This window comes from Lytechinus variegatus, chromosome 5 (genome assembly GCF_018143015.1).
Source record: "Lytechinus variegatus isolate NC3 chromosome 5, Lvar_3.0, whole genome shotgun sequence".
NCBI lineage: Eukaryota > Metazoa > Echinodermata > Echinoidea > Temnopleuroida > Toxopneustidae > Lytechinus > Lytechinus variegatus.
Window position 1 is genome coordinate 3,404,552 of NC_054744.1, and position 25,543 is coordinate 3,430,094.

The 25,543-nt window shown below is 34.8% G+C and overlaps 1 protein-coding gene across 2 annotated transcripts in view; it reads left to right on the top strand.

Annotated features, from left to right (window-relative positions):
• The first annotated feature begins 478 nt into the window (after positions 1 to 478).
• The window catches only part of LOC121415077 (ileal sodium/bile acid cotransporter-like), a 47,051-nt gene continuing 21,986 nt past the window's right edge, over positions 479 to 25,543 (top strand). The window contains exons 1-4 of one of the 2 annotated variants that reach the window (XM_041608160.1): positions 479 to 489; positions 12,634 to 12,847; positions 15,000 to 15,193; positions 16,260 to 16,464. In XM_041608160.1, coding sequence (XP_041464094.1) covers positions 12,662 to 12,847; positions 15,000 to 15,193; positions 16,260 to 16,464 — 585 coding nt within the window. In that variant the 5' untranslated portion in view covers positions 479 to 489; positions 12,634 to 12,661. Of the gene's footprint in view, positions 490 to 3,816; positions 4,082 to 12,633; positions 12,848 to 14,999; positions 15,194 to 16,259; positions 16,465 to 25,543 lie in introns of those variants that run through there. The other variant, XM_041608159.1, reaches the window with a different exon arrangement.

Consider the following 25,543-nt stretch of genomic DNA (forward strand, 5'->3'; position numbering starts at 1 on the left):
AAGATAAAATATAAATGAATACAAAATTAGAATAACAAAGAAATGAATAAATAAATAAATGAATGATTAAGAAAATAAATGGATAGATAAATAAATAAATATATATAAATATTTCTGTGCAGGTTTCACATTTAAATTATAAATTCCATTGCAAGTGTAATTCATTGCGTGTAATCTGCCTCTAGAGGGCAGTATACATTATCAAGATAACTCTTAAACTGAAGTGTTCATTCCTGTTTTGGTCGAGTGTTTTAATATTGAAATATAGAGACGTACCACTGAAGCAAAACAGACTGAAACAAATGTTTGAACTCAGGTCACATCTTTCGGATGGTGACGTTAAAAGGTCAAGCCAAGTCGTAAATAATTACATCTAACTGATACATTTTCTCTTACTATTAAAAAGACACACACACCCTAGCATTGTTCTATTCAACTTCATGTAGGTCTTTACAACATGTAGGCCTAATAGTACTGTGTAGGTTCGTGGTAAGAAAAAAAAAGCCAATTATTTCCCCAAAAGAGGATTATTGCACTATCAGACTGCGGGGGACCTCAACATTACTGATGATAAAACTGTGAAACTCGGTACAATCATGTATATGCATTTTTTTATTAATTGAAGGTCATGTTTCGGGGTGGTTGATGTCCAATTATTTAATTCGTAAATATGTTATCATTCTATTCGGTAGGTCCTTCATTTTGTTAATCAGAACTCTGGTCGAGGGGGGAAATTACGGAATAACATGACCTGGGTCCCATTTTATAAAACTTGCTATAACAAATTACAAAAAAAATACACTTCAAAAACTCCGGTGTTGATTTGACATCAGTCTGGAATCTATTATGTCCACACCAGAGAAGTGTTAAACAACACCAGTTTGGTTTTGGTCTAGCACCAGATATTGGTTATACAACACCAATTAGTATTAAAACAGCATCGGTTTGATTTCAAACTGGTGTTATTTCAATACTTCTCCGGTGTGGACATATATAGATTCCGGTGTGGCGTTAAATCAACACCAACATTTTTGCAGTGTACAGCTACTGAAATAATTCTATTTGATTGCCAATACTAAACTTGTTAGAGATATTGTCCAATTGTTATGATAACAAGTCTGTGTATGAATCGGGTTCCAGGTCCTTATCGAGTGGCGTGAAGTAGGATCTTTTTTTTCGAGACACACGTGTTCGTATTGCCGCGGGTGGTGAATCCATAAGATGATTATTTGGGGCTTTATATTTTGCATTAGAACGGTCTAAGCATAAAAAGAAAGGGAGCATTATTCTTAGGAAATTACACCTAAAACAATATTATATAAAAGCTGGTTCTAAATTTAACTGTATTTTTATTTTATCTATAAAGATCAGCAAAAAGCAGATTAGACACCATTTTTCAGGATTTTCTGCATTTATCGGAACGATATACAAAACGAATTTACAATGCATGAGACATTATCATAATATGTCATACAACCAAGTGACAATCTTATAGTGACAGGAGAAAGACATAAATACAATTTAGAAAAAAAACTTAATGGGACAAAAATTAAGAGGCAAAGTATATAAGCAAATATATGCTTGAAACATAGCAGCCAAAAAGGGAAGAGCTTCATGGAAATCTATGAAATTAATTGTGTCTGTAAGAAAAAAATAATGTCACGAATCATCAACCATTTTGTATTTGATCTGCAATTCATCACGTGATTTTCTTTCCACCTATCGGACAGGAGCATTCAAGTTTGCAAAATGCAACAACAAGATTGTTTACCAATGACCACGTGTGTATGGCATTTTGGATTATGAATTAACGTGATAACAGTGTTTGACCTTGCTGGACTCGTGTAAATACAAACTTTGTGTCCGATTTCCAGTGGGACTAATGAATCATTAACGAGTAATTTGTATTCAAATTGTGGGCCTATATACACTGACGTATGCGGCACTTCCTTTGTACAAGGGTAAGGTATAACCTTGTCCTCAGTTCGTAACCCTTGTTCGCTGAAATAAGAATGGCAATGTTCGGAGGTAAATATATCGTGATCTAGTGGGTAAATCCTCTTTTTGCATTGTCAGTTTTTGCTGCAGTTATTCATCAAAAAGGAAACAAACTGTAGCCTGTATTTTTTTTACTTTCCATCACTAGAGGGCATCCTAGGAATTGGCTGAAAGATATAGTTTTTGAGCGCTATTGTGAATCAAAATAAACACCGAGATTACAATGAAAGAAATATCATACATGAATGTGATATGATATTTTTAACAATAATGCTGTTTTAAATACATAAGTGCGTGTTGTATGATACATAGACTCAATACTGGAGGCTTCTTGCCACAGTAATCTAGTCAACCTTTTCTGTCTCTGACGTTTCAACGGTTGATATTTCTTATCTTGTATTGTGTTTTCTGAAATGCATTGTTCGTTGCAATCGTCTTGCCGAATAAATAATAATAATAATTACACAGACAGGGTAGTTATACACACAGCAACAAACGGGTGGGGATCGCTTTATTCCCAAAATGTCAGAAAATGTGGGGTATTTTGGAGACTAAATAATCGTTACGTGTTTTTCCACATTAATTCAATTGAAATTGAATTCAATTCATTTATTAGACATTCTTCAAAATATACATATGTACAAGAATAAGATGATACAACCAAAAAAAAAGAGTAAAAGGGGCAAAATCACAGTATAAGCATTGTTAAAAAATTAGAAAGTAGAATTGTTTAAAAAAAATGAAACGAAAATGTTGTTGATGTAGGAAGTCGGACAGGCCATTGACCCGTCAAAGACAGCTTCCTTGATTACTACTTTATCGTAAGATTAAAACATAAATAGAATAGGGCCCGCAAAATAATAACCGACACGAACAATACAAAGATCACCCCCCCCTGTAGGTAGGCAGTTGGAATTTTAAGTATTAGTAGATATTTGGTTTTGTTTAAATCTACGTTTCAATGATGAGAATGTAACTGACGATTTAAAATATCACGTAACTCATATGCTTGTCCTTTATAAAGAATTGTAGATTTAGAAAATGTATAATAGTGAAAAATGGAACATATAATTTGTTTGAATTCCTCGTTAGGTAAACTATTTATACTGCTATTAAATATAAAATCAGTATCAAAACAAGATGGAAGAGCAGAATTAGAATTGAAATATATATTTGTGCATAAACAAAGTAGTTTACGTTTCATAAAGTTCATTTAGTAAGAAAAATTTGAGCTTGAAAAAAATCTTTGTATGATCTCTAAAAAGGGGAATTTGTTATCACCCTTACTGCACGTTTTTGAATTACATATATCCTTTGGAGTAAGTATGATACACAGCCACTCCAGAAAGTTTATATATGGTAAGACCAAGGTATCATATCAATTTACAAGGATGCTAAATGGTTATTTTTTCTTGACTCTGTTCAATGCTCCAGTTACGCTAGAAATCTTCTTTTTTTCTTCTTTTTTTTACAAATGTAGTCTATGCTATATATCCATGTCATATTTTCATCAACAGTTACTCCTAAGAATTTACTTGATTTTCTTGCTTTATTACTTTATTGGCAATCGTTATTCGTACTGCACTATTACCAATATGCTGTATGAGTGTGATATAGTATAAAATAAAGACATTTATGAATACAAATGAATCAAAGTCAAAATATTGTACTCTCATTTTATAACATTGTGTTAAAAAAATGGGCACAGACATTCGTTTTGTTTACGGACGTACGAGGTTATATCCTCGAGCTTGTTTGATCTGTTGTTTACGATTTACTCTGCTATCTCTATTTCAATTAACGTTGCCCTTTAATGTTCATGGATATTACAGGAGCAAAGTTCATATAGCTCCCTGAGTAGTTCTCTCTGTTTTGATTCATCACTTGAAAATCAAATCAAATTCATAACTGACATCTTGACTCCTTCGACGTTGGACACCTGTTACTTTAAATCATAAAATCTATCGCTTTATCTATGAGCATAGTTCTTTTATACTGAAATGAGAACGGATTTTACTATTCGAATCCAGTCCTTATCAGAAGCAGAATCAGTCATTACATTGGTACCGATTTCCTCAATACGGTAAGTTTTTACTAACTAAATCATTGCCTTTGCTTTATGTAGATTTAATAGATTGTACTATTCTCGATGACTATGTGTGTTGATTTTGTAAAATGTATAAAATGAAAAAAAAAAAAAACAGTGTCGTCAGTTTTTGGTAGTGTATATTTTTAATTGCTCATTCCTTTACAGTTAACATCTTTTTTACTGTATTGAAATTGACTATTCAGATGTGTATGCATGCCTTGAAAAAGTCTGTGGATATATATTTTCATTTCACTATTTCACAATACTAGTGTTCAACTCGCAATGAAAGATAAAAAAAAACAGTGAAAATGATCATTTTGTGTACTATCCCTACATTTTGTAAAATAGAAATATACAAAGTGATCAATGAAAAGATATACAAATTTCAGTTTAGATATTTAATTGCACATACACTACGCAAAAGTGAAAGTGGAGTTGAAATAGACATTTTTTATGTCTTGAAAGTCTGTTCTTCAGTGGTGGACATTTCGAATTGATTAAGATACAGTGTTAGAAAACGTAAGTCAATCAACATTTCAATATCATTATCACCGACAATTTGGAAAACAAATAGTCATTTATGAAGTTTTCAAGTAGAACTCTTTAAGTATTATGGCAGTCTGTTATACGGTCTGAACTAAAAACAAAAATCGGACTGTAGGGGGTTTAGGTCTTGTTCTTGAATTTGTGTAAATATAACGCTATAATGTATGTACAGCATTCCGAAAACAAAGAATTTTAAACGGGTATACTTGAGTTCATCGATCCATCGAAAAACGATCAAGTAGAATTTAAGTAAGATACTAAAATCAAATTGATTAGAATCAGAACCGGCCTGCATTTCACTCGGTTTAAATATTTTGAAGGGAAATTTACAACCTGAATAATATTAGTTTGCTAGTAGTCTACTACAACTACAACTTTTACATCTACTTTTTACTACTACTATACTACTACTGCTGCAGCATTACTATTACTACTACTGCTACTACTACTGCTACTACTACTACTACTACTACTACTACTACTACTACTACTACTACTACTACTACTACTACTACAACAACAAAAACTACTATTACTACCACTAATAATAATAATACTACTACTATGCTACTACTCTTGCTACTACTATACTACTACTACTACTACTACTACTACTACTACTACTACTACCGCTATACTACTACTACTACAACAACAACAACTACTACTACTACTCTTACTACTACTATACTACTACTACTATATATTCCTACTACTACTAATACTTTTACTATACTACAACCGCTACAGTATCACTACTAATATCACTAAAATATAGTACAATTGCTTCTTCTAACTACTACTACCACAAGACTATCGCTGCAAGCTATTCTTGTTTTTTACTACTACGTTATTATTTATCATTGCTACTACAACAATAATAATGAAAGATAGAAGTAAAAATGATGATGTTGATGATGATGATGGTGAGGATGATGATGATGATCATTCATTCAAGACCTTTTGATTGTTTAAAATTCAAAGTTGGACATTCCAGTTCACGTTCAACCTTGTGTAAATCATTAACAGTTAATCAAAACATATACATCTCATTGGAAATATAACGGAAAAGGAAAAGGAAAACAAACCTACATAAAACAAATTTTGCCCTTGTACTCCAGAGGGGAAAATAATGGAAATAAAAGTGTTCAAATTCATTGTATGCTGAACGTATTGTATGTTCGGACGGGCCGTTTGTCTGGATTAGGAGGTAAGGTAAAGAATTGAACCTTTTAAACAATATTTCATGAATTTCTTAAAAGTAATGTCAGACATTTCAAGCGCAGTCACTGTTTGATGAATGTTTATAGTAAAGTGGTGCTAAAAAGTCAGTGAACCTGTTCAAAAGTGTTTAAATTCTACCATCTTTATTTATTCAATTGTGAACTCAGGTGATAGAATTATATTCAGCATTGCTTTTTTTTCTGGTCTCGCCGGACATTGTAGCGTTGTTGTCTACATTCACAGCAAAAGTGTGGTGTTAACCGGTGTACATAGAGGACCTCACCAGTTATTTTACACCGGTGTTAAATTGGTGGTGTTAGTGTTACACCAATAGGTGTTATTACAACACCTTTGGTTGTTACATTTACACTCTTTGGTGTTATGTTCAATCTTTAGGGTATAATTTTAACAACTCAGGGTGTGGTCCTCTATTAACACCGGTTGGTGTCAGTTTTAACACCACAGTTTTTACAGTGTTGGACACTCAACATAAAGAAGTGCATTTTCTGGTGGGGTTCACCAACGTTTTAGCACCACTGTATATAGTCCAGAAGACCTAGGGCAAAAAGTGTTTTTCTTATTAATTGTACTTACATCATATACTTATAAATGCGATTGAAATACGAGATTATACCCCGTGCACATTTTACCTGCCATAAACAAGCATTAGAAATTCTTCATATACTTTAGTTAAAAACACGTATTCTGGTCGAATATGATCCAGCTGTTCAGTTAGTCATTAGTATTGGTTTGTTCCAATACTTAACTGTTCGTTTCACTCCATTACGTATATACTTTTTTTTTTACAATGCTTGAGTTTATTTCTTGTAATAGCTGCCATTTCAAGTTATACATGTAGAATGAGGTCAGTAGATATAAGGGCAGGATTTTTGAAATAATCTTTGCATTATTTCTGAAAATTTGGGAGCGAGAGAAGTGAGTACAAGCAACACAATCGTCATTATAATCATGCATTGGCATGCAAAACGGGGTTGATCATACTCTTTGAGCCAGTACATTAGCGATAGGGATGGAGTAAGAAGTATTATTCATTACATTATCAAATTATTCCTTCTAAAATTGTACAATCTTTTCTGAAGTTTCCGCGTTTTTATACAATGCAAACTTCTTTTTTTAAATGTCACATCGCTTCATCATTCCAGACAAATGGTGCTTGCTTTGTTTTTGAAAACTATACATTGTTTTGAAAAAGGATACCAGGTGAGTATGCCTCTTTCTGGTTTAGTTTATGCTACAAAAAAACATGTGCTTACGAAACAAGAAAGAAGGAAAAGCACGTTTGTAAGAGTGTCATATTGCAGTTTCGAGTTAACACGCTTCCCCTTTCATTTTTTCTGGTTATAAATGTTATAATTATAGAAGTAAACCTGAAAATTTAACATGGCGGAAACACTAGCGTACCTATACGGGGGGGGGGGGGTGCAGAGGAGGCAATCTGCCCCCCTGACGAGTCATAAACCATACAAAAGACATACCACTGCCACCCTGATGAGCTTGAAAACCTATTTACCCCCCCCCCCTGACAAGCTTGAATACATATTTTGCCTCCCTCTGACGAGCTTGAAGACCTTTTTTATTCTTTTTTTTTGCTTGTTAATTTTTTTTCTGGTACGATTGAAGAGGCTTTTGATTGAAGACCTTTTTTTTTGGCTTGTCAAATTCTTCGACCGGTTTTGCCCCCCCCCCCCCTGTAGAAAATCCCAGGTACGCCACTGGGCGGAAATGAAAGTGATAAGAAATAAATTGGAGAGAGGAAAGAGACTTCTGGTACGTCAGGAGGCAAATGATGGAGCTGATACACATTCACTATTTCGTATTTTAATATTTATTTATATTTGACTATGAAGAGGATCTTCACTCAATAGGCTACTGATGAGTTTTACATTATTTAAAAAAAATCTGCATTATAGGCAGTGAAATAAATAAAAGGAAATATTCCTCTGTAATTACACTAAAACTACATACCCACACATGCATATAGTTGACTAATAAAAGTGAGAGAATCTGTCTTTCGCAGTAATTTTTTTGGTCAAGTTCACCCAAGGAAAATATTGACTTGAATCAATAGGAAAAAAAATCAAACAAGCATAACACTGAAGATTTCATCAAAATCGGATGTGAAATAATAAAGTTAATGTCATTTAAACATGTCGCTTATTTTTCACAAAACATTTCTATGCATAAGTCAGTGACATGAAAATTAAAAAGTCGATGTTGTCCCTTGTTCACTATTTCTTTTTTTAAATGTTTGAATTCAATTCCATTCATTATATACAACATTTCCATTTTTACAGATTTGACAATAAATAAATGACCAACTTGACTTGAACCATAAAATGTTAACACAATAGTAATTACACATGTTCAGTGAGGAATAAACCCTTTTTTAAAAGAACAATTAGGAGAAAATGAAAATATTCATAAGATACAAAAGAAATAGTGAGTGACGTCATCAGTCCCATCATTTTCATATCGTCCAGGATGTGCATATGACTGTTTTGTGAAATTAAGAGAAACTTTAAAATGTCATAACTTTGTTCTTTAACATCCGAATTTGATAAATGTTTTAGTGTTTTGCTAGTTCGCTTAATCTCTTTATATGCAATCAACTTTTAGTTGTGGTGGGGTTGTCCTTTAAATTGAAACAAGAAGTGTAACTCATGCACCAATGAAATCAATATACTACATGTCAAGATACACATTCTGTTTGACTTTAGTATTCCTGCATACCGCCCTCTTACGATGGGAATGATGCTGGCTAGCTCAAGCGATTCTGCTATCCACATTAAAGATGCGGATCTGCAGATTGGGGGTGGGGGAGGGGGTTAGGGGTTAACCCCCCCCCCTTTGGCTGCCAATTAAAAAAATGTACTTATAGTGAACCTTTTTTATTTTATATTTATTTTTTTTGCTTGTGAAAACAAGCAATTTTGCTCGGTAGGCCTACTAAATGACTTTAATTCAGTAGTGAAAACCTTTTTATTCATCAGTAACAAAATGACCTTCATTTGATGGTGATTTTTTGGGGTCAAATTTCTTGGGAAAAGCTATAGATTCACAATTGTATTATCGTATTTAACCAAGTGTTTTTTTGTGTCATAGAATACCATTCAAACTGTTAATATTTTATTTACGTCACTCAACAAGCGTTGTACGTTGGTATCTTTATGTCGAAGCTCGATTATATTTACGATTGTCCTCCGACACAAAATAATCAACACTGCCCTCTTCGTCCGACTAACTCCTTCTCATTGAGCCAATCTCAAACTACGATCAAAATCAAGTGTCACAATCCACTGAATGCAGGTTATCACTATTGCATGTAAATGCAGATTTATTATGACCCCCCGAAAAAAAAATTATCTGTGGGGTACCCCAAACTGCAATAATCAAACGATGCATGAGGCTAGGAAAAAGAAGATGTTCATTGGAGCATGTCACCATCTGATTAAGATTCGTTTTCATAACATCCACATTCCCCCCCCCTTTTTTTTTTTTTTTTACAGTTTTCCGAACCTTTCAGAAGGTAAAATGGGGTATGGCACAAATTGTATTAATCAAGAGGTAGTAAAAAAACGTTACAACATCACAAATATACATGGATGTCGATCCAGGTGGTGGGGGTGGCCCAATTGAATCACCCCCGCCCAATAACACTAAGAGATGGTCATGAAATAATACTAATAATACCACTAATAATAATAATTATAATGATAAATAATAATAATAATATATTTAACAATTTAAGTATGATTATGAAATGTTGATAGTAGCGAACGATACTGCATTTACGCATAATGACCATTTGCATTTTTCCTCATATTTACTTATGTCATTGCTAAATGTTACAAATAGATTGTGTATTGTATATATTTATATGTTCACAGGCGTATCCCGCCACAAACATGTGCTTCTTGGGGCCTACGCCTTCCTCTGTACACATAAGTTGTATGTATTTATATTCTTTATGGAAATTGATTTCATATGAAATCTTTTTATAAAAAATGAAGAAATTTTGTAAATTGGAGGAAAATAAATGCTTGTTTGAAATGAAAAAGAAATGAAATAGATGGATGGAGAAAGATAAAGAAAAAAAAATCCAGGATGAAATGGAATAACATGTTGATGTTTATATCAATTACATTATCCTACGTACCGACGTTTGAATTGGGGGTCTTGAACCCCCCCCAAAAAAAAAAAATGCTTTGCCACCAAAAAAATGAGAGAAGAAAGATAAAGAAAAAGGGGATATAGAAATTTTCATGTATTATGTTAAAACCTATTTTTAAAAGGAGATTTTGCGTTTAAAGGGTGGAAACTTTTGTTTGGTCGCTTCTCTTCGCTTGCAGGTTTTTTTTATACAATAGATTTTGCCCTTTTTACGCCATTTCTGACCCGCTAAAAGTTTTGAACTCATGAAGCCATTCACCCCCCCCCCTTAAACTGTGAGAAAATATCGCTCGTAGAAAAACAACATTTGTGTTTTTATTTCTTAAACCCAGCCATGAACACCAATCGACACCTATAGGGGAAGGCGGGGTAAGTTGTGACAGTTTTTGCTTTTTGCATGTTAGAATTGATATGATTAATAATCTTGTCGAAATAAGTACCTTGCCTTGAAATTTAATTCTTCTGAAATATTTTCCACCTATATATAACTTTCTATCCCCACACTGAAAGTCATCGTGACCTTTGAAAAAAACGATGTCAAATGGCTCAACTTGCCCCATATATGGGGTAAGTTTGAGCCACCTGGTTTGTTTGTTTTTTAAGATACATTACCATAGGAATTACCATGGCTCAACTTGCCCCATGCTGTTTGGCTCAACTTACCCCAGTCCGAACTTAGTGGGATAATTTTGTATCCACACATTTATTATGCATCCATCATATAAAAGACTATGACAAGAATGAAGATCCATACCTGGACTAATAATGTTGTTATCATGTCTTTATTATATTTAAAGACATGTGTGTTTATAAAGCACTTATCTATTTCACACTCTTTTTTACTTTTTTGGCTGAAATTCATATTTTTCCCTCTAAAAAACTACTTTTTGTTTCAAAGTTGAAAACAATATGGTGGGGTTAGGGGTTATGCTATGGGTCATCAATACATGACACCACCACAATGTCTGACTCATTCATTATTGGCCTGGGGCTGGTGGCTCAACTTGCCCCTATGCTCAACTTACCCCGCCTTCCCCTATATATGAATTCATGACTCCTGTTAATACCATTAGCAGTTCTGCCATGCATCCAACTGATAACGAAGCTCGAAGCATTTTAAACCCAGTTTGATGTACTTCCCACAAGTCATGACCGATGGCCGTTGAAACAACAGAAAAACATACGCACATGCAGCCCCCCCCCCCACACACACACACTACAAGGGATAGAGGAGACAGGGGGAATATTATGTCTTTATGTCATTCAATTGTAATCGGATCAATATCAATTTTATGAGAAAAATAAATAAAATACATAAACTGTGTTTTATTTAGATGTATTTAAATCTCGTAAAATATGTGTCAACGAAAGCGAGTAACTTTGTTGTGTGTTAAGAAAATGCGAGTGTAATTATAACATGGGTAGTATTGGTATCATTGATATAAGATGTTTAAAAAAACAAGGACATAATATCAAAATTGATCAAGTATTGTTTACATTGTTTTATTATTATTATTATTATTATTAAAGAGCGGTGTTTATTGCTAGAAATAGACAATTATTCGTTCCAATTAAAAGAGCAGAATAATATAAAGTCCCTTTAAGCTCCAATGAACAAACGAGAGTTATTTGTAGTAAACAATGTTGTAGAACAAATTCTGTACTCGGCTTTGATAAAAAAAAAGTTGTTTTACTAATTATGGCACGTACCTCTAGAAGATCAATCAACTCATTTGACACTCAAATCATCCATTACATTCTGGGAATGGTTCCATGACATGCGGTGAAAATATCCCCGATAGAAAAATCTGCATTGTCAGCTAAAATAAAATGTTCCGAAATTAAATAAACCCTAAACATCATCTTTACATCATTCTGAACCAAAAACTTATTAGAACTCTTAGTCTAACCCTATCCCCTCTGAGACATTAAGACCACAGCAAATGTCGCAGGTGCAAACGTCGTGTCACCCTAGGGGTAAGCCACTGATAAGTTATCATGTTAACAACAGCTGACGATTTACTCGTGTATGTGCAGTGCGTTAGAATCTGTTTAATCAATATCAAAGACCACACAAGCCCACAGTATATTCACACAATGACCACACAATCCACACCCACACCATCACACAGATCCGATATAGATACACACTATGAAAATTCCTCCGGTCCAATAATCGATGCCACATAGTATTCACATAAACCTTCCTCCACACACTGAGCCATACACACGTCCCACACAAGATAAAACCACACACGGTATCCACACAATGGCAAGCCTTGCATAATAGCATCTCACACAAATCCACACTATGGAAATGCGCATGTCCCACACAACGTTATCCACACAGTGGCACCGCTTTCCACACCATTCTACCCACAGACACATCAGAAAACATCGGGACTGACGGGAAATGTATTATCACCATGGCGTTTCACATAGGAAAACATTCTCGATTTAAGGACAGCCATTTAATACTAAAACTATGTGGACACTGCATGTCTCAAGTGCAAATCATAACTTAAGGAGTCAATGGATTATATTCTCTGTGATCGTTTCATTTTCATTTATCCGTACACGCATAGGTCTTTTGTCTAAGCACCTGGAATCAAAATGGAGTTGGAGACGGAGACGTTCACTGTCATGGTAACAACGATGATGGATGTGGCGGGAAACGAGACAGCACCAAGTAACATCGAAACTATAAAGTTGGCCACTAAGGTGATCAACATCTTTATTCTCGCATTCCTGATGATCTCCATGGGGTGTACAATTGACCTCAAAGACTTCAAAGACACGGTTAGTAAAAAAAAAAAACATCTGTTGTTTTTGGTTCATTTTTAGTGAAATGAAAAAAAAGAAAGAAAGGGGAAAGAACAGAATAAAATTTAGAGGTCAGGATCGTGTACCTCTACAATTCCCCTATAATTCAACTGAGAAAGTGACGTCACATAATAATCACCCCCCCCCATCAAAAAATCATGATCGCGCCCCTGATATTTTTGCTTGTTTGGCATTCCTTTCATTCAAGTATTTTCAAAGTTGTATATCATCGATCGAATGGAATTCGTCTTGCTTCACTGTAAAAATGTACGGTTAAATTCTTGTGATATGGATATTAAACATTAATTACAAAACCAATGAAAGATTTTGTTTTTCCAATTCTGATAGATTTACCCGGACGATTGTATGATGTGACGCCGCGCAACGCTCATGCGCACAAACTAAAATAGAATTGCAAATTGAAATTCAAAATAGCTTATCATATGCTAAATACATACAGGTCAATATTAAGGCACGTTCTTTTGAAGTATAACCGTCTGTCGATTAACATTCTGTATCTACGTCCTCTTCTGTCATATTAAAAATTCGTTTACAGTGGATAACCTCAAATTAAGTTCCTATCCGTTGCACAATAAATCAAAAAAATCTTCGTTGTATCTATGATCATTCTTCAATTTCGATATTAAAATATTAATGATGATAAGGATTAATATAAGATAATAACAATATTTGTAATAGTATTAATAACATTAATAATGATGTTAAGAACAATAATAATGATAGTTGTATTCTATTTGAAGATCGTTTCGCAGCATAGGCTCAATAGTACAAATAACATGAAAGTATAAACACAACAGAAGTAGATGTAAGATAACACTACGAAACTGAAGAGATATAATATCCATGTTAGCATTATGAATTATAATAATCAACATTTTGAGAAGAAAATTACAACTAATCATTCTTAATTCTAAAAGGACATTTCTGAAATTTTCTCTTGCTATAAATGGTATCTCAAACCATGGACCTACCAGCAGGTAGGTGCTGGTAGGTCCATGCTCAAACTAAGCCTTAATAGTAGTGTATCATAAAGTGAATTGTGTAATGATAGAAAATTTCTTTTTCACATGAATAGAGATTAGACCACCACAAGACTTTTGAATTATTTACTTCTTGGAGCTTAAATCAATAAAATCGTTAATGTAGATAGATGGATGGTATAGCAGATTGAATAGTGATATCGATTCTACTATTATTACGGACACTATAAGGACAATAGTATTGTCCTTGAAAAAATTCTTCCATGGTCTTGTGGATAATCGATTATATCACTTTCTTCCATAGGCCCAGTCTACTACTTCATTGGGAATGAATAATGTAGACTACACGGATTCAAATTAAATTTACCTGGAAAATTACACAAGCCATGGATACTAGCATGACTAGTATTTTTAGCCTATCCTAAGTCATGAGACATCGTCCATTTTGTTGTTCCCAAGGAATCCTTGCTCGCTCCGCTTTTATTCGAAATAAAAAAAAATCAAGTCCCCGCACATATACAAACATGTGTAATAAATATATCTTTATACATGCAGAGTTGTTCATTATAAAGTAACCTTAGGTTCGAGACCCTCAATAATAACAAAGTGACTTTCCTCTCTTCTCATGCGTTTTGGTTTCAGTTTGCAATTGCTTTCCGAGATTGAAATTTTATTTGTGGTGTGCGCAATACAGGTTAATAATTTTTATGTCAATTCAAAATTTTATTTAATTTAAATGAAAGTCGCAATATTGCCCATGCTGTAGTCATATCCAGTAAAAAAGCTGTTTAAAATGTTATAAAACGCTGTCTACTATATGAACTTAAGAGAGTATTCGTTTAACAGTTTAAGCACCCATGCTTAATTCCTTGAAAATTAAATATACAAATTTAAACTTTGTTGTTTAAGATTTCAAACACTCATTTAAACTGTTCTAACAATTATCGTATAAGTTCTATGGTATATAAGTTTTATGGTTGTATGAAAATTAAAACAGTACTTGTTTTACTGTAATTATGATATCGACTGTATGTTAGAAATTCTTGAACTTAATAATTCATATTACAATGATGTGTATGTTCATAAATACTAAATAAAGTTGGATTTCTATTACGCTTTGATCACAGTTTCGCCATCCAGCTGGTTTCTTTGTCGGGATGCTATGTCAGTTCGTCCTCATGCCCCTCATCGCTTTCTGTCTCGGCCTTGCCTTCAGATTAGAGAGTGCTGGAGCCCTCTCCCTTCTAATCCTTGCCTGCTGCCCCGGGGGAACCCTCTCTAATCTCTTTACTTACTGGACAGAAGGGGATGTCTGCCTCAGGTAAAGAGATTCATTTATCCTTAAAGCCTATTTTTTGGTTAGTTTTTGAAAAGACAAAGTCCATCCTAACAAGGAGTTGATTTCAATAAATGGAATATATTAAACAAGCAAAAGGCTGACAAATAATAATTGGATGTAAAATAAGAAAGTTATAACAATTCAAAGTTTCGCTTGATTTGAAAACGTTCGAAAACACAAGCTGTGTGCAATATCTCCAGAGATCTATGTTTCAATAATGTCTTGAAAAAATACTGTTATCGTTCCTTAAATATAATTAGTTTTGTTGAACCATATCATCATCTTTAAGTGAAAAAAAGTCACGAACGATCAATATGCAGGCACACATACAATAAAAGATTGAATGCTAATTTAGTACTTAAGGAGCTAGTTAGTGACTGTTTTTCTAATTCAAATTTGAACTAGAAATATGAGCACTTCGAAGTGCAGCCCCTATACAAGCTCCTTAAGTGCTAAATAGCACTTCATTTTTTGGGTGTACATGTTACACCAATGATGTACTAGTATATAGTAAGTTTTTGTCATGTTTGTGAAAAATAAGCGAAACTTTGAATTTATCTATCTAAAAAAAACTAAGTTTAAAGAAGGCGAGACGGTCGTATCCTCCGAATATTATACCAGGGCACCATGGGGAAGAATGCTATTTATTTGTATCACTGGCGGACCCACAGCTGGCCCATGCCCCAATCCTTTTAATGAAAAATGCCGTTAAAACAGAATCGTACCCCCCCCCCCCTTTTGGAAGCGAAGACTTTTTTTGCTAGTCAACTTATTCCTCGGGAAAAATTTATGTAATTTATGTGCTAAAATATTTTCCTGGGTGGGGCAATACAACTACATTTTATCATTGTAATAATATACATACATAACTGGCAAAAACTTGAACAGTGCAGCACGGTCGGAACCCTTGAATGAAACGTAAATATATAGAATAATATGAACGGACTAAATGGTATAACAAAATGATTCAGTGCATTAACGCGCAGTGATTTTTTTTAATTTTTAATCAAGACGGACGTTAATCTCATGACGTTTTCCTTCATTTTAGCGTATGCATGACAGCAGTGTCCACGGCGGTTGCTATTGGGATGATGCCCCTGAATCTCTTCATCTATACCCGAGTATGGACGGACGACAAGGCAGTCATCCCGTACGTCAACATTGTAACCACTCTTATCACCATTCTTATTCCCGTTGTTTTCGGGGTGTTTCTCCGCTGGTGGAAGAAGGAATTGACTAAATATGTCACCAGGGTAGGTCTTTTGTCTTTTCTATGAAACAAACATCCAGGGAGCATGCTTATAACAAAGCTTGAATGAAAAAGAAATGTGTAATTAGTAATGTGTACTAGATCTAACAATCCCAACCTTTCGTTGGAAGAACGCGAACGCTTATTGACGACGGTAGTTGATTTTGGAAGAGATTTTTGGGCCCGTCGTCATGGTCGTAAAACTCTGTCCTGCAATGCAAATTGTGTGACATGAGATTTTTTTTCGTTTTGCACCTGGAACGGAAACATTCAATTTGGGTTTCGTGTGCAAAATTCTGGTTGCTACTACGTTAACAGCGATATATCCGATTTAGGACGACTTGCTAAAGCCACATTTGGTTCCTCCTAGAGCTCGAGAGGCCGCCCGGGGGGGCCCACTTCCACTGATTAGTGGATACCAGGAGCGACCACGCGTAAAAGGGGACAGAGTGGGCAAGTACGTTACGTATAGGCCTATGTAACGTTATAAGGGTGTCAAAAACGATGTTTAAAATACTGAAAAAGGGATATACATCCAAATAGGGTTTCAAGAACCAAATATTTGTTAAAAGATGCATTTTCATAATCTGGAAAAGACTTGCTTCCCTTGTTTAGGGTACTTTTCGAAACCCCATGGTCGTGCCTGGTATCCACTCATCAATGGAAGTGGTCCCCCCGGAATTTTAATCTAATCCCCAATTTCTGGGGAAAGTAAAATGCCCATTACATCGTGTGCTAGAGGCACATCATTTGTCTAGGAGTAAACCAAAGAAACAAAAGAAACCCGCAAGTTCAAACGTATTGCATATGCTGTGTACATATCAACGAATGCGAAATGGTTTCGGCTGCAGTGGTGATCAGATCCATGGATTCAATTGCCAGTGATCCACCAATAATCCACATTAAATGCAACATCGATTCGATGGACTGTAATGATCTATATCTAAGCCTTCATTCAGTAAGTATTTCCTTACTCAATATGTACTTGATTTGTTTGAAAAACCACTTTCTTATCCATGTCATATTCTATTTTAGGTCCTGCATTTCGAATATCTCCAGCCATCAGCCGTAATGTACATGTATAGTGCGGGTGTCGCAGGAAAGAATTTTGCACACGAAAAACAGATCTGTAGTACCTGTAACCCCCCTGTAACACAAAGTTTAGCATTGATTGTAGAGCAGTTTTCTACGTTTGATACTTTGAATATAATGTACAATCAATCTTAAGAATCAAGTGTATGATTAAGCGTTAACTTTTGTGTTAGGGGACCGTAATATTAGCGTCCGTAAGGATTATGAAAGGTGGCAATTATCGGTTGTAACAGGGGCCAGTCCTGATAGTATGATATTTCAATCTTCCAAGAGTAATTTTTTACCTTTATTTTGGAGTGAAAGTGCGCATCTTTTTTACACTTTCACTAAAAAAAAGGGTAAAAATCACTTTTGAAAGATTGAAATATCATTCCATCAGGACTGGTCCCTCATCTAACTCTGAGAGGAGTGTGATTGGCGACCGGATTAACTCCTTTTGTATTTAGAGAGTACTTAGTGTCGTTCCGAGTCCATCTTATATCAAGTGAAGAAACCCTTGAAAAGTACACCAATATGCATTCTTTTCTGCAGATTTCCGGTTGTCACATTCTTGACTACAATAAATACCCGGATGCCTGCATTTCCTTCTGACACATCAAATTATTTGTCATTGCATCTGAGTTATCATTTTGATACAGTTATTTATATGTCTTTAAATTTGAGTTATTCATAATCATCATTAATATGTATTAATGTTATAACAATGTTACATCTATTTTGGCTCTCCCTAAATTGACAATATAATTACCTTACCATACACCCATTATCATTATTATAATTATTACTTTCATTTTCATTATTATTATTATTATTATGAAAACTCAAGATCTATACATGCTGTACCTGCAAACACGAAATTACAAAATAGAAGTGAAGTAAAGAAAAAGCAGGAAAAACTAAATGCATATTGTTTTTCCCCAACACACTAATACACAGTCAGGACAAGTGAAAATATGTATTTCAGAGCTTAGGAGATAACAAACCCCTACTGATCTCCATCGTAAATCACCTTTTAAACATCTACAGTTTATTAAACTTTGATTTCTTCATCTGTTTTTACTGAATTATCTGCTACTATTTGCTTCATGGCTACCACCTTCACCCCATCTTCCTGATCTGTGGCCATGCCTTCGTTATCCAAACCAATCTTGTCATTCTTATTCTCGTCATGGTCTTCATCGGTAGCCGAATTTCGTCTCTTTTTGAGATACATCGCTCCTTTCATTAACATAATGACGATGAAAGAATCAACATAGAGGAAGACTGCGTAGAGAGCCGGATAGAACAACATGTCCAAGAAGTATGGTGAATCGGCAAAGCTCACCACGGTTAATGTTGTGGCCAGAGATACGTTCTGCGAACCAGTTTCGAAGGAGATAGCCCTGCACTTGAAATGGGGTTGGCGGAAGAGGATAGCCAAGCTGTAGCCAAATCCGTAGCCCAGGAATGGGAGTAACGCAGCACAGATCCACAGCTGCCAACCAGCGAAAAGCCAGGCCGGGGCTCGATTTCACTAACACTGCCGAACGATTAATCGCCCAACCCATCGCTCGCACGCAACTCATCGCGGCTGCGATTAGTTGGTTCATAGGATTTCACAAAACCCATCGCAGCCGCGATGCGTTTTTAAGGAAAAAACAATTCTTGAACGAGGATGGGGTCAAAACGCATCGCAAGCAGCGAACATTTACCCGCGGGTTTTTTCTTGCAATTAATTACGGTATACCGAGATAGCAGTTATGGATGGACAAACTCCTACAAAGGATACGACTGAGGTAAATAAGTTTGGTTAATTTATAAAAAAATTGTTCACTACCAAATTGACAGGGAATTTTTCTGTTTTTTGTAACAATTTCAGTGGCGTAATTAACATAGAAGTACCGATATCTATAGACTCTGACTTTTTTTAGTTAGAAGATTGTCCGTTCGCTCAACGTGAATTGCTATCTGCAGTAGCCTAGATCTAGGCTAGATGTAAATTTAGTCGTAGGCCTAGGCCTGAAATCTAACGTGACAAATAATTTTTTTTATTTTGCATGTCCATAGGCCCTAGTAGTCAAGTAGATTCTCTAGATCTATTCTAGACTATAGATGGGCTGGATAGCCTAAGGGGGGGGGGATTGAGGCCCTTCGCATGATTAGCGGAAAATATTGACGACCAACTATGTCTGATTGATGAACCCTCAAGAGAGTTCTCAACCAAGTCTGCTCACTAACGTTAGACCTCGGCTCTATTTAGATCTAGGCCTAACGTTAGATCTTCTAACTTCATTTTTTTAAAATGTAGGCCTAGATTAGATCTAGAGGTCTACCGGTACGCCGGTAGAGATCTAAGTTCTAACGTCCCCCCCCAAAAAAAAAAAATCAGTTGGTAATGAATACAACAATATAGATTCTAGGCCTAGATCTAGAGTCTAAAGACTCTAAGTAACAGTCGGCCAGGCCTAGGCGAAGTAAGTGTGCCAAAATCTTGAAAATTTGAAGGAAATAACTAGAAAAAGTCTAGATCTAGGCCTAGATCTAGAGATCTAGAATTTCTAGGCCTAACGAGTAAAGATAGGCCCCTTATGATTTTCATGGAAAAAATCTCTGCCAGTCATTTTCAGATTGAAAAAAAAACATGGTTCCCCATTTAAAAATCTAGATAGAGCCTAGCCCTAGATCTAACGTTAGAGGTCTACATTGTTAGGTCTAGGCCTACTAGGCCTAGATCTAGGGTCTAAATGTAAAAAGTGCATTTTTTTATTTTATAAACAAACAAGCTGTGTATCTTAATGAAAAAAAATTATGAGTGCGAAGAGTATGCCTAACTTAGAATTAGGGCCTAGGCCTAGATCTATTCTAAGGCCTAGTCCTAGATCTAGGCTCTACTGTACTCAATGCACCAGCATGACGCATGGGGTAGGGCCTAGGCCTAGGGGTAGGAGCGGCCAAGAAGAGTAAGAGAGTCAGACTTTTTTTTGGGGGGGGGGTTCCACCTCCCTCAGTTAGATCTAACCCTGGGCCCTGTCTATGTCAGTTTCTTACAGAATTCTATATGATCTAGGCCTAAATCTATATACCGCGTATTATTAGTTCTAAATCTTTGAAAAAAATAATCCAGAATATGAATAGACCTAGGCTATATAGGGTGCTCAAATTCTTCCCCAACCCAAGTCATCTTTTTTACGATGATTTGCATAAATAGAAGATCTAACGTTAAATCCTAGATCTAACGTCAGATCTATAGGCCCCTATTTAATAAATTTTTTTTAAAAAAGTCAATAATTACATTTTGTATTGTTGAGTAGCCTACCGATACCGTTGCTATTAGCTACCATAAAGAAGAAAAAGAAAAAATTAAAAGAAGTTATAACTTAGTTATGAATGAAAGAAAAGATGCAAATACATGATTCGTGTCCAACTTCTCTTGCTCTACTCAACAGAAAAGAGGAAAGCCCTGGGAGCCTCATGAGGTCCAGGCACTATGTTCATTCGTGAAAATGAATGCCTCAACTCTTTTTGGAACTGGTGGTAGGGGGAGCATGGGGGTTGAGAGACAGAAAGTGGAAGCATGGGACAGGTGCAGATTGGCCATCGTATCTGCAGGAGGAAGGAGTGATAGACCCCTGGAAAAAATAAGAAAAAAATGGCAGGATCTTTCTTCAAAGGCAAAGAAGTATAACGTACAAAGAAGAAAGGAAGTGCATGGAACAGGTAAATATATCATTTTTTTATCTTTGCTTGGCCTGAATAAACTTTGTTTTTGTTTTCAAATATGTGCAACCTAATAGTATTTGAAATTCTTACTAGCAAATTTTACTTGGCGAATGCAAGTAATGTTTTTTTTTAAAGAACATATTTTAATAATGAGCCTTAAAAAATCAAATAATTATGAAATCACATAAGCATTTAATACTCAAATGCATTACTTTAAGAAAGGGATAATGGCAACAAGAAGAAGAAACAATAAAGAGGGGGAAGTTGAAGAGAATGAAAGCAAAATGATTGAAAAATATTTCAGTTCACTGTAAAATAAAAACCAAATAAACAAACGTGACTATATTCGTTTTCAGATCAGCGATGTAAATTTTTCAGCTTGCAATCCACTCGGTATTTAAGAGAGAGCTGCATCGTATACTTCCAAAAGAAATAAATGTTTTCAATTCAACTTTTTATCTCGCTCTTTGCAGTAGTGTAATTGTTTTGTAATATAATCTAGAAATCGTCCTTTGAATGATACGTTGCTTTGTTGAAAATTTATTAAAGTGTCACAAGGAATGAAAATGTCTTGTAATCGATTTTATTAAAATTTATATATATATACATACATATATCAGGGCCCTGAGAAAGATTTTCAATTTTTAGGTAGGGGTGCTGTAGGGTTGTGGTAACAAACAAAAAAGAAAGATAGCAAGCATTTTTTTTTTACTCTGAGGTGATGATTCTCCCAAATCATCACATTTGGTCATTTGGGAGCAATAACCTTTTTTTTGCTTCTCAACCTGATTTCCGCTCTTTGTCATTTTTCTTGTCATGGATAATTTACTTGTATTTACACTGTCCTACACTTTGATTCGAACGCCTGTTCTTTACTGTGATTAAAATGTCTTGTAATCGATTTTATTAAAATAGCTGTAAAATGAGATGTCTTATAATCGATTCCCCAATGTATAATGTGGAAGTGCCTTGGCCGAGTGGTCAAAGGCGCCTGGCTATACATTGAAAGTCCGGAGTTCGACCGCGGCACCTATGCCCGTGAGCAAGGCATTTAATGTACATTGCTGTTAAATCCTGCTTTCAAATAAATGGAAATGCTATATGCATTTTTGGTAACTAGTTGTGCACTTGTTAAAAAAAAAATCTTTAAAAACAAATAACCAATGTATATATATATATATATATATATATATATATATATATATATATTGTAAAGAAATGGATGAAGAGAACAATGGTAGGCATATATTATATATATATATATATATATCTATATATGTACACACACACATACAGTGAATTTGGCGTCCCTTCCATGCAGAGTAGACTATACGGGGAGGGTGCTCTGAACCCAGGGAAGGCCGGGGGGGGGGGGGTGAATATCATGGGTTTTTTTAATCATTTTTTTTCTCTTTTGTCTAATACACCATGTTTAATATTTTATTTTGCAATTGATAACAAGGAATAATTTTCAATATCAATACCAGTATCTTTGAAGTTTGATATTTACTATTTTGTTTAATTGTATTGGATATGGTTTTATTGTAACTTGACATGTGAGCAGATTTCAAATAATTGTATAATTTGTTCATGAAATATGAATGTTTATTTTGATTTAAGAGAAAACAAAAACATCCTTAAAAACAAAACAATATGTATAAATGTTAATGTATAACGGATTCCAAGCTGACCATGGTACCCCTGTTTTAACTGTGAGTTTTTTTAATTATTAAGTATAGTTGTCTCTTTCCTACTTCTTACTCTGAAATATAAAAGGAGGCGGAGCGTTCACACCACCAAACGAGCAGTACGAGTTGGTGCTTCAAGCCCTCCCAAACGAACTCAGAGATGGAATAACAGCCATTGGAAACTCGGAATCTGTGAGTCACTAAATACGAGTCTAAATCATATTTACTGCCCCTTGTAATAGGCCCATTTAAATACATATATTTTCCAGGCTACAATAAGCTTGAACTGTATGAAACTAGGAAACGTTGAATTTAAAATTAATGTATGTGTGTTTGCGTATTTTAGATCCAATTACGAAAATTAAAACTAAATTAAAACTGACCATAACTGACATTGGTATTAAAGCCCATATCGTTTCTTTTAATTGTTATTATTATTTTTTTTTTTTTGGGGGGGGGGGGTCCAAACTGCAAGGGTGTGCTTCAAAAAAGGAAAGATTTGATTGTTTTTGTTAATTTGAAATTCATGATCAGCATATGAAGATAGCATAGTTAAAAGGTCGCTTTTAAAGACAAATACATTCCTCTGATGAAATGTATGTTCTTAAGAAAAAAAAATACTGATTTCCACTCAAGGCAATTTTGTTTTACCCAGAAAGTTTTTTAACTAGTGAATATTATCCCATTATTTTTTTCTAGATCCCATCAATCGGACAACTTCCTCTGATAGATGCAACGGGGAAAACGAGTCGGCCAACATCAAGCTCTGTGTTTGTTGAAAGAGAGAAGGTAAGAATGGCGATGTAAATAACTGTAAGGAAATGATTATCTTTGTTTCGTTTAATTTTGCTTTAATAATGTTACACTGATACATAGGCGGATCCAGGGGGGGCCGAGGGGCCGGGCCCCCCCCCCCCCCTATTGGCGGAGCAAAAAAAAAGAAAAAGGGGAAAAGAAAGGGAAAAAGAAAAGGGAAAAGAGAGGAGAAAAGAAATAAGGCAAGCATAAGAGGAGAAAGATCAGTGAATAAAATAAGATAAGGGGAAGACTTGGAAATTAATTTTTTTTTAATCTTTCATGTCGGGATATAAAATTTTCGCTCGCACTTTGCGCTCGCATTGCCTTTTAGGTGATATCTTGCTCACTATATGGACCTTAAAATATCAAAGTCTGAAGTCAATATACAAAACATATTTCAGCTGGGAAATTGAACTTTCATCATTTTGTTTTATTTACAAATTGATTTTTAAAAGTATAAATTTCTGTTTTATGGTCTGAATATTACCAATTTCTGCTTGCGCTGCGCGCTCACAAAATTTGATTTGTCAGTTACCTATTATTTTCCTGTATTCCATGAAGTTCTCAAAATATCCCTATTTAGGTCAGATTGTCAAAACGTATCAGCTAGCGCTGCACGCTTGCATTTTGATTAGTGAGTTATTTATATCTCAATATTAATTCTAAAACAAACTACTTAAAATCACCATTTCATGACAATTAATCATAAATTTCTGCTCGCGATTTGCGCTCGCATTGATAGATTTTATACTCCAATCACAAAAGTGCTTTAAATGTCCAGTTTTCAGGCCATAATATTAATAGATTTTGCGCTCTCATGCTTAGGAAAAGAAATAGGAAGATAGTCATCATTTTCTTATGATGACATAATGTCCTTATAGAATATCCCGGTCCTATGTCAAAACTCAAAGTAATAATAATTGAAAATATCAGCTCTGTTTTAACTGTGATCCTTTTTCACCTCACAATTTTTCCACAAAGTGCTTGCAATACAGAGCTTAAAGTGACTTCTTTTCAGATCTGAATATCATATATTTTTAGCTCACGCTTTGCGCTCGCTTTATTGATTTTCATGGTAAAAAAAGGTATTTAGAGTACCCAAATTCTAGGTCGATATCTCAAACACGTTTATTCAGATACACAGCTTGTTCTCCATTTAAATAATTATCCAGTTTCAGATAACAATATAAAAAAGTTGTCTGCTCGCGCTTTGTGCTTGCATTATTAATGTGTGAAAATTTCCAATAGCTTAACCTTTTCATGATTTACAAAACATGAATAGAGTGTCCAGAATTTTTCCGCTCGCGCTTCGCGCTCGCATCAATAATGTTCAGTTTTTGTCTTATCCTTTCCACGATTACAAAAAGTGCTTAAAATTTCCATTATTCAGGTAGAAATGTCAAAAATTTTCAGCTCGCGCTTCGCGCTCGCAATATTTGAATGTTGAAATATGTAACGTCTTCATGGCTAAGTTCAAGCAGTCCATAACAAATACGTTTTCGATCAGCTCAAAACGTATATAAAAATTTTCCGCTCGCGCTCGCATTATTAATGTAAGGAAGATCCCCACTTCCTCATCCTTTTCATGATTTACAAAACTTGAATAGAGTGTCTCGTTCAGTAGGTCTAAATCACGAAATTTTTTGCTCACGCTTCGCGCTCGCACCAATCGTTTAGTTATATACCTATTCTGTTAAGTTACAAAAGTGCTTAGAATTTCCATTCCTTAGGTAAACATGTCAAAAAATTTCAGCTCGCGCTTCGCGCTCGCATTATTTGATTTTTTAAAATATGTAACATCTTCAT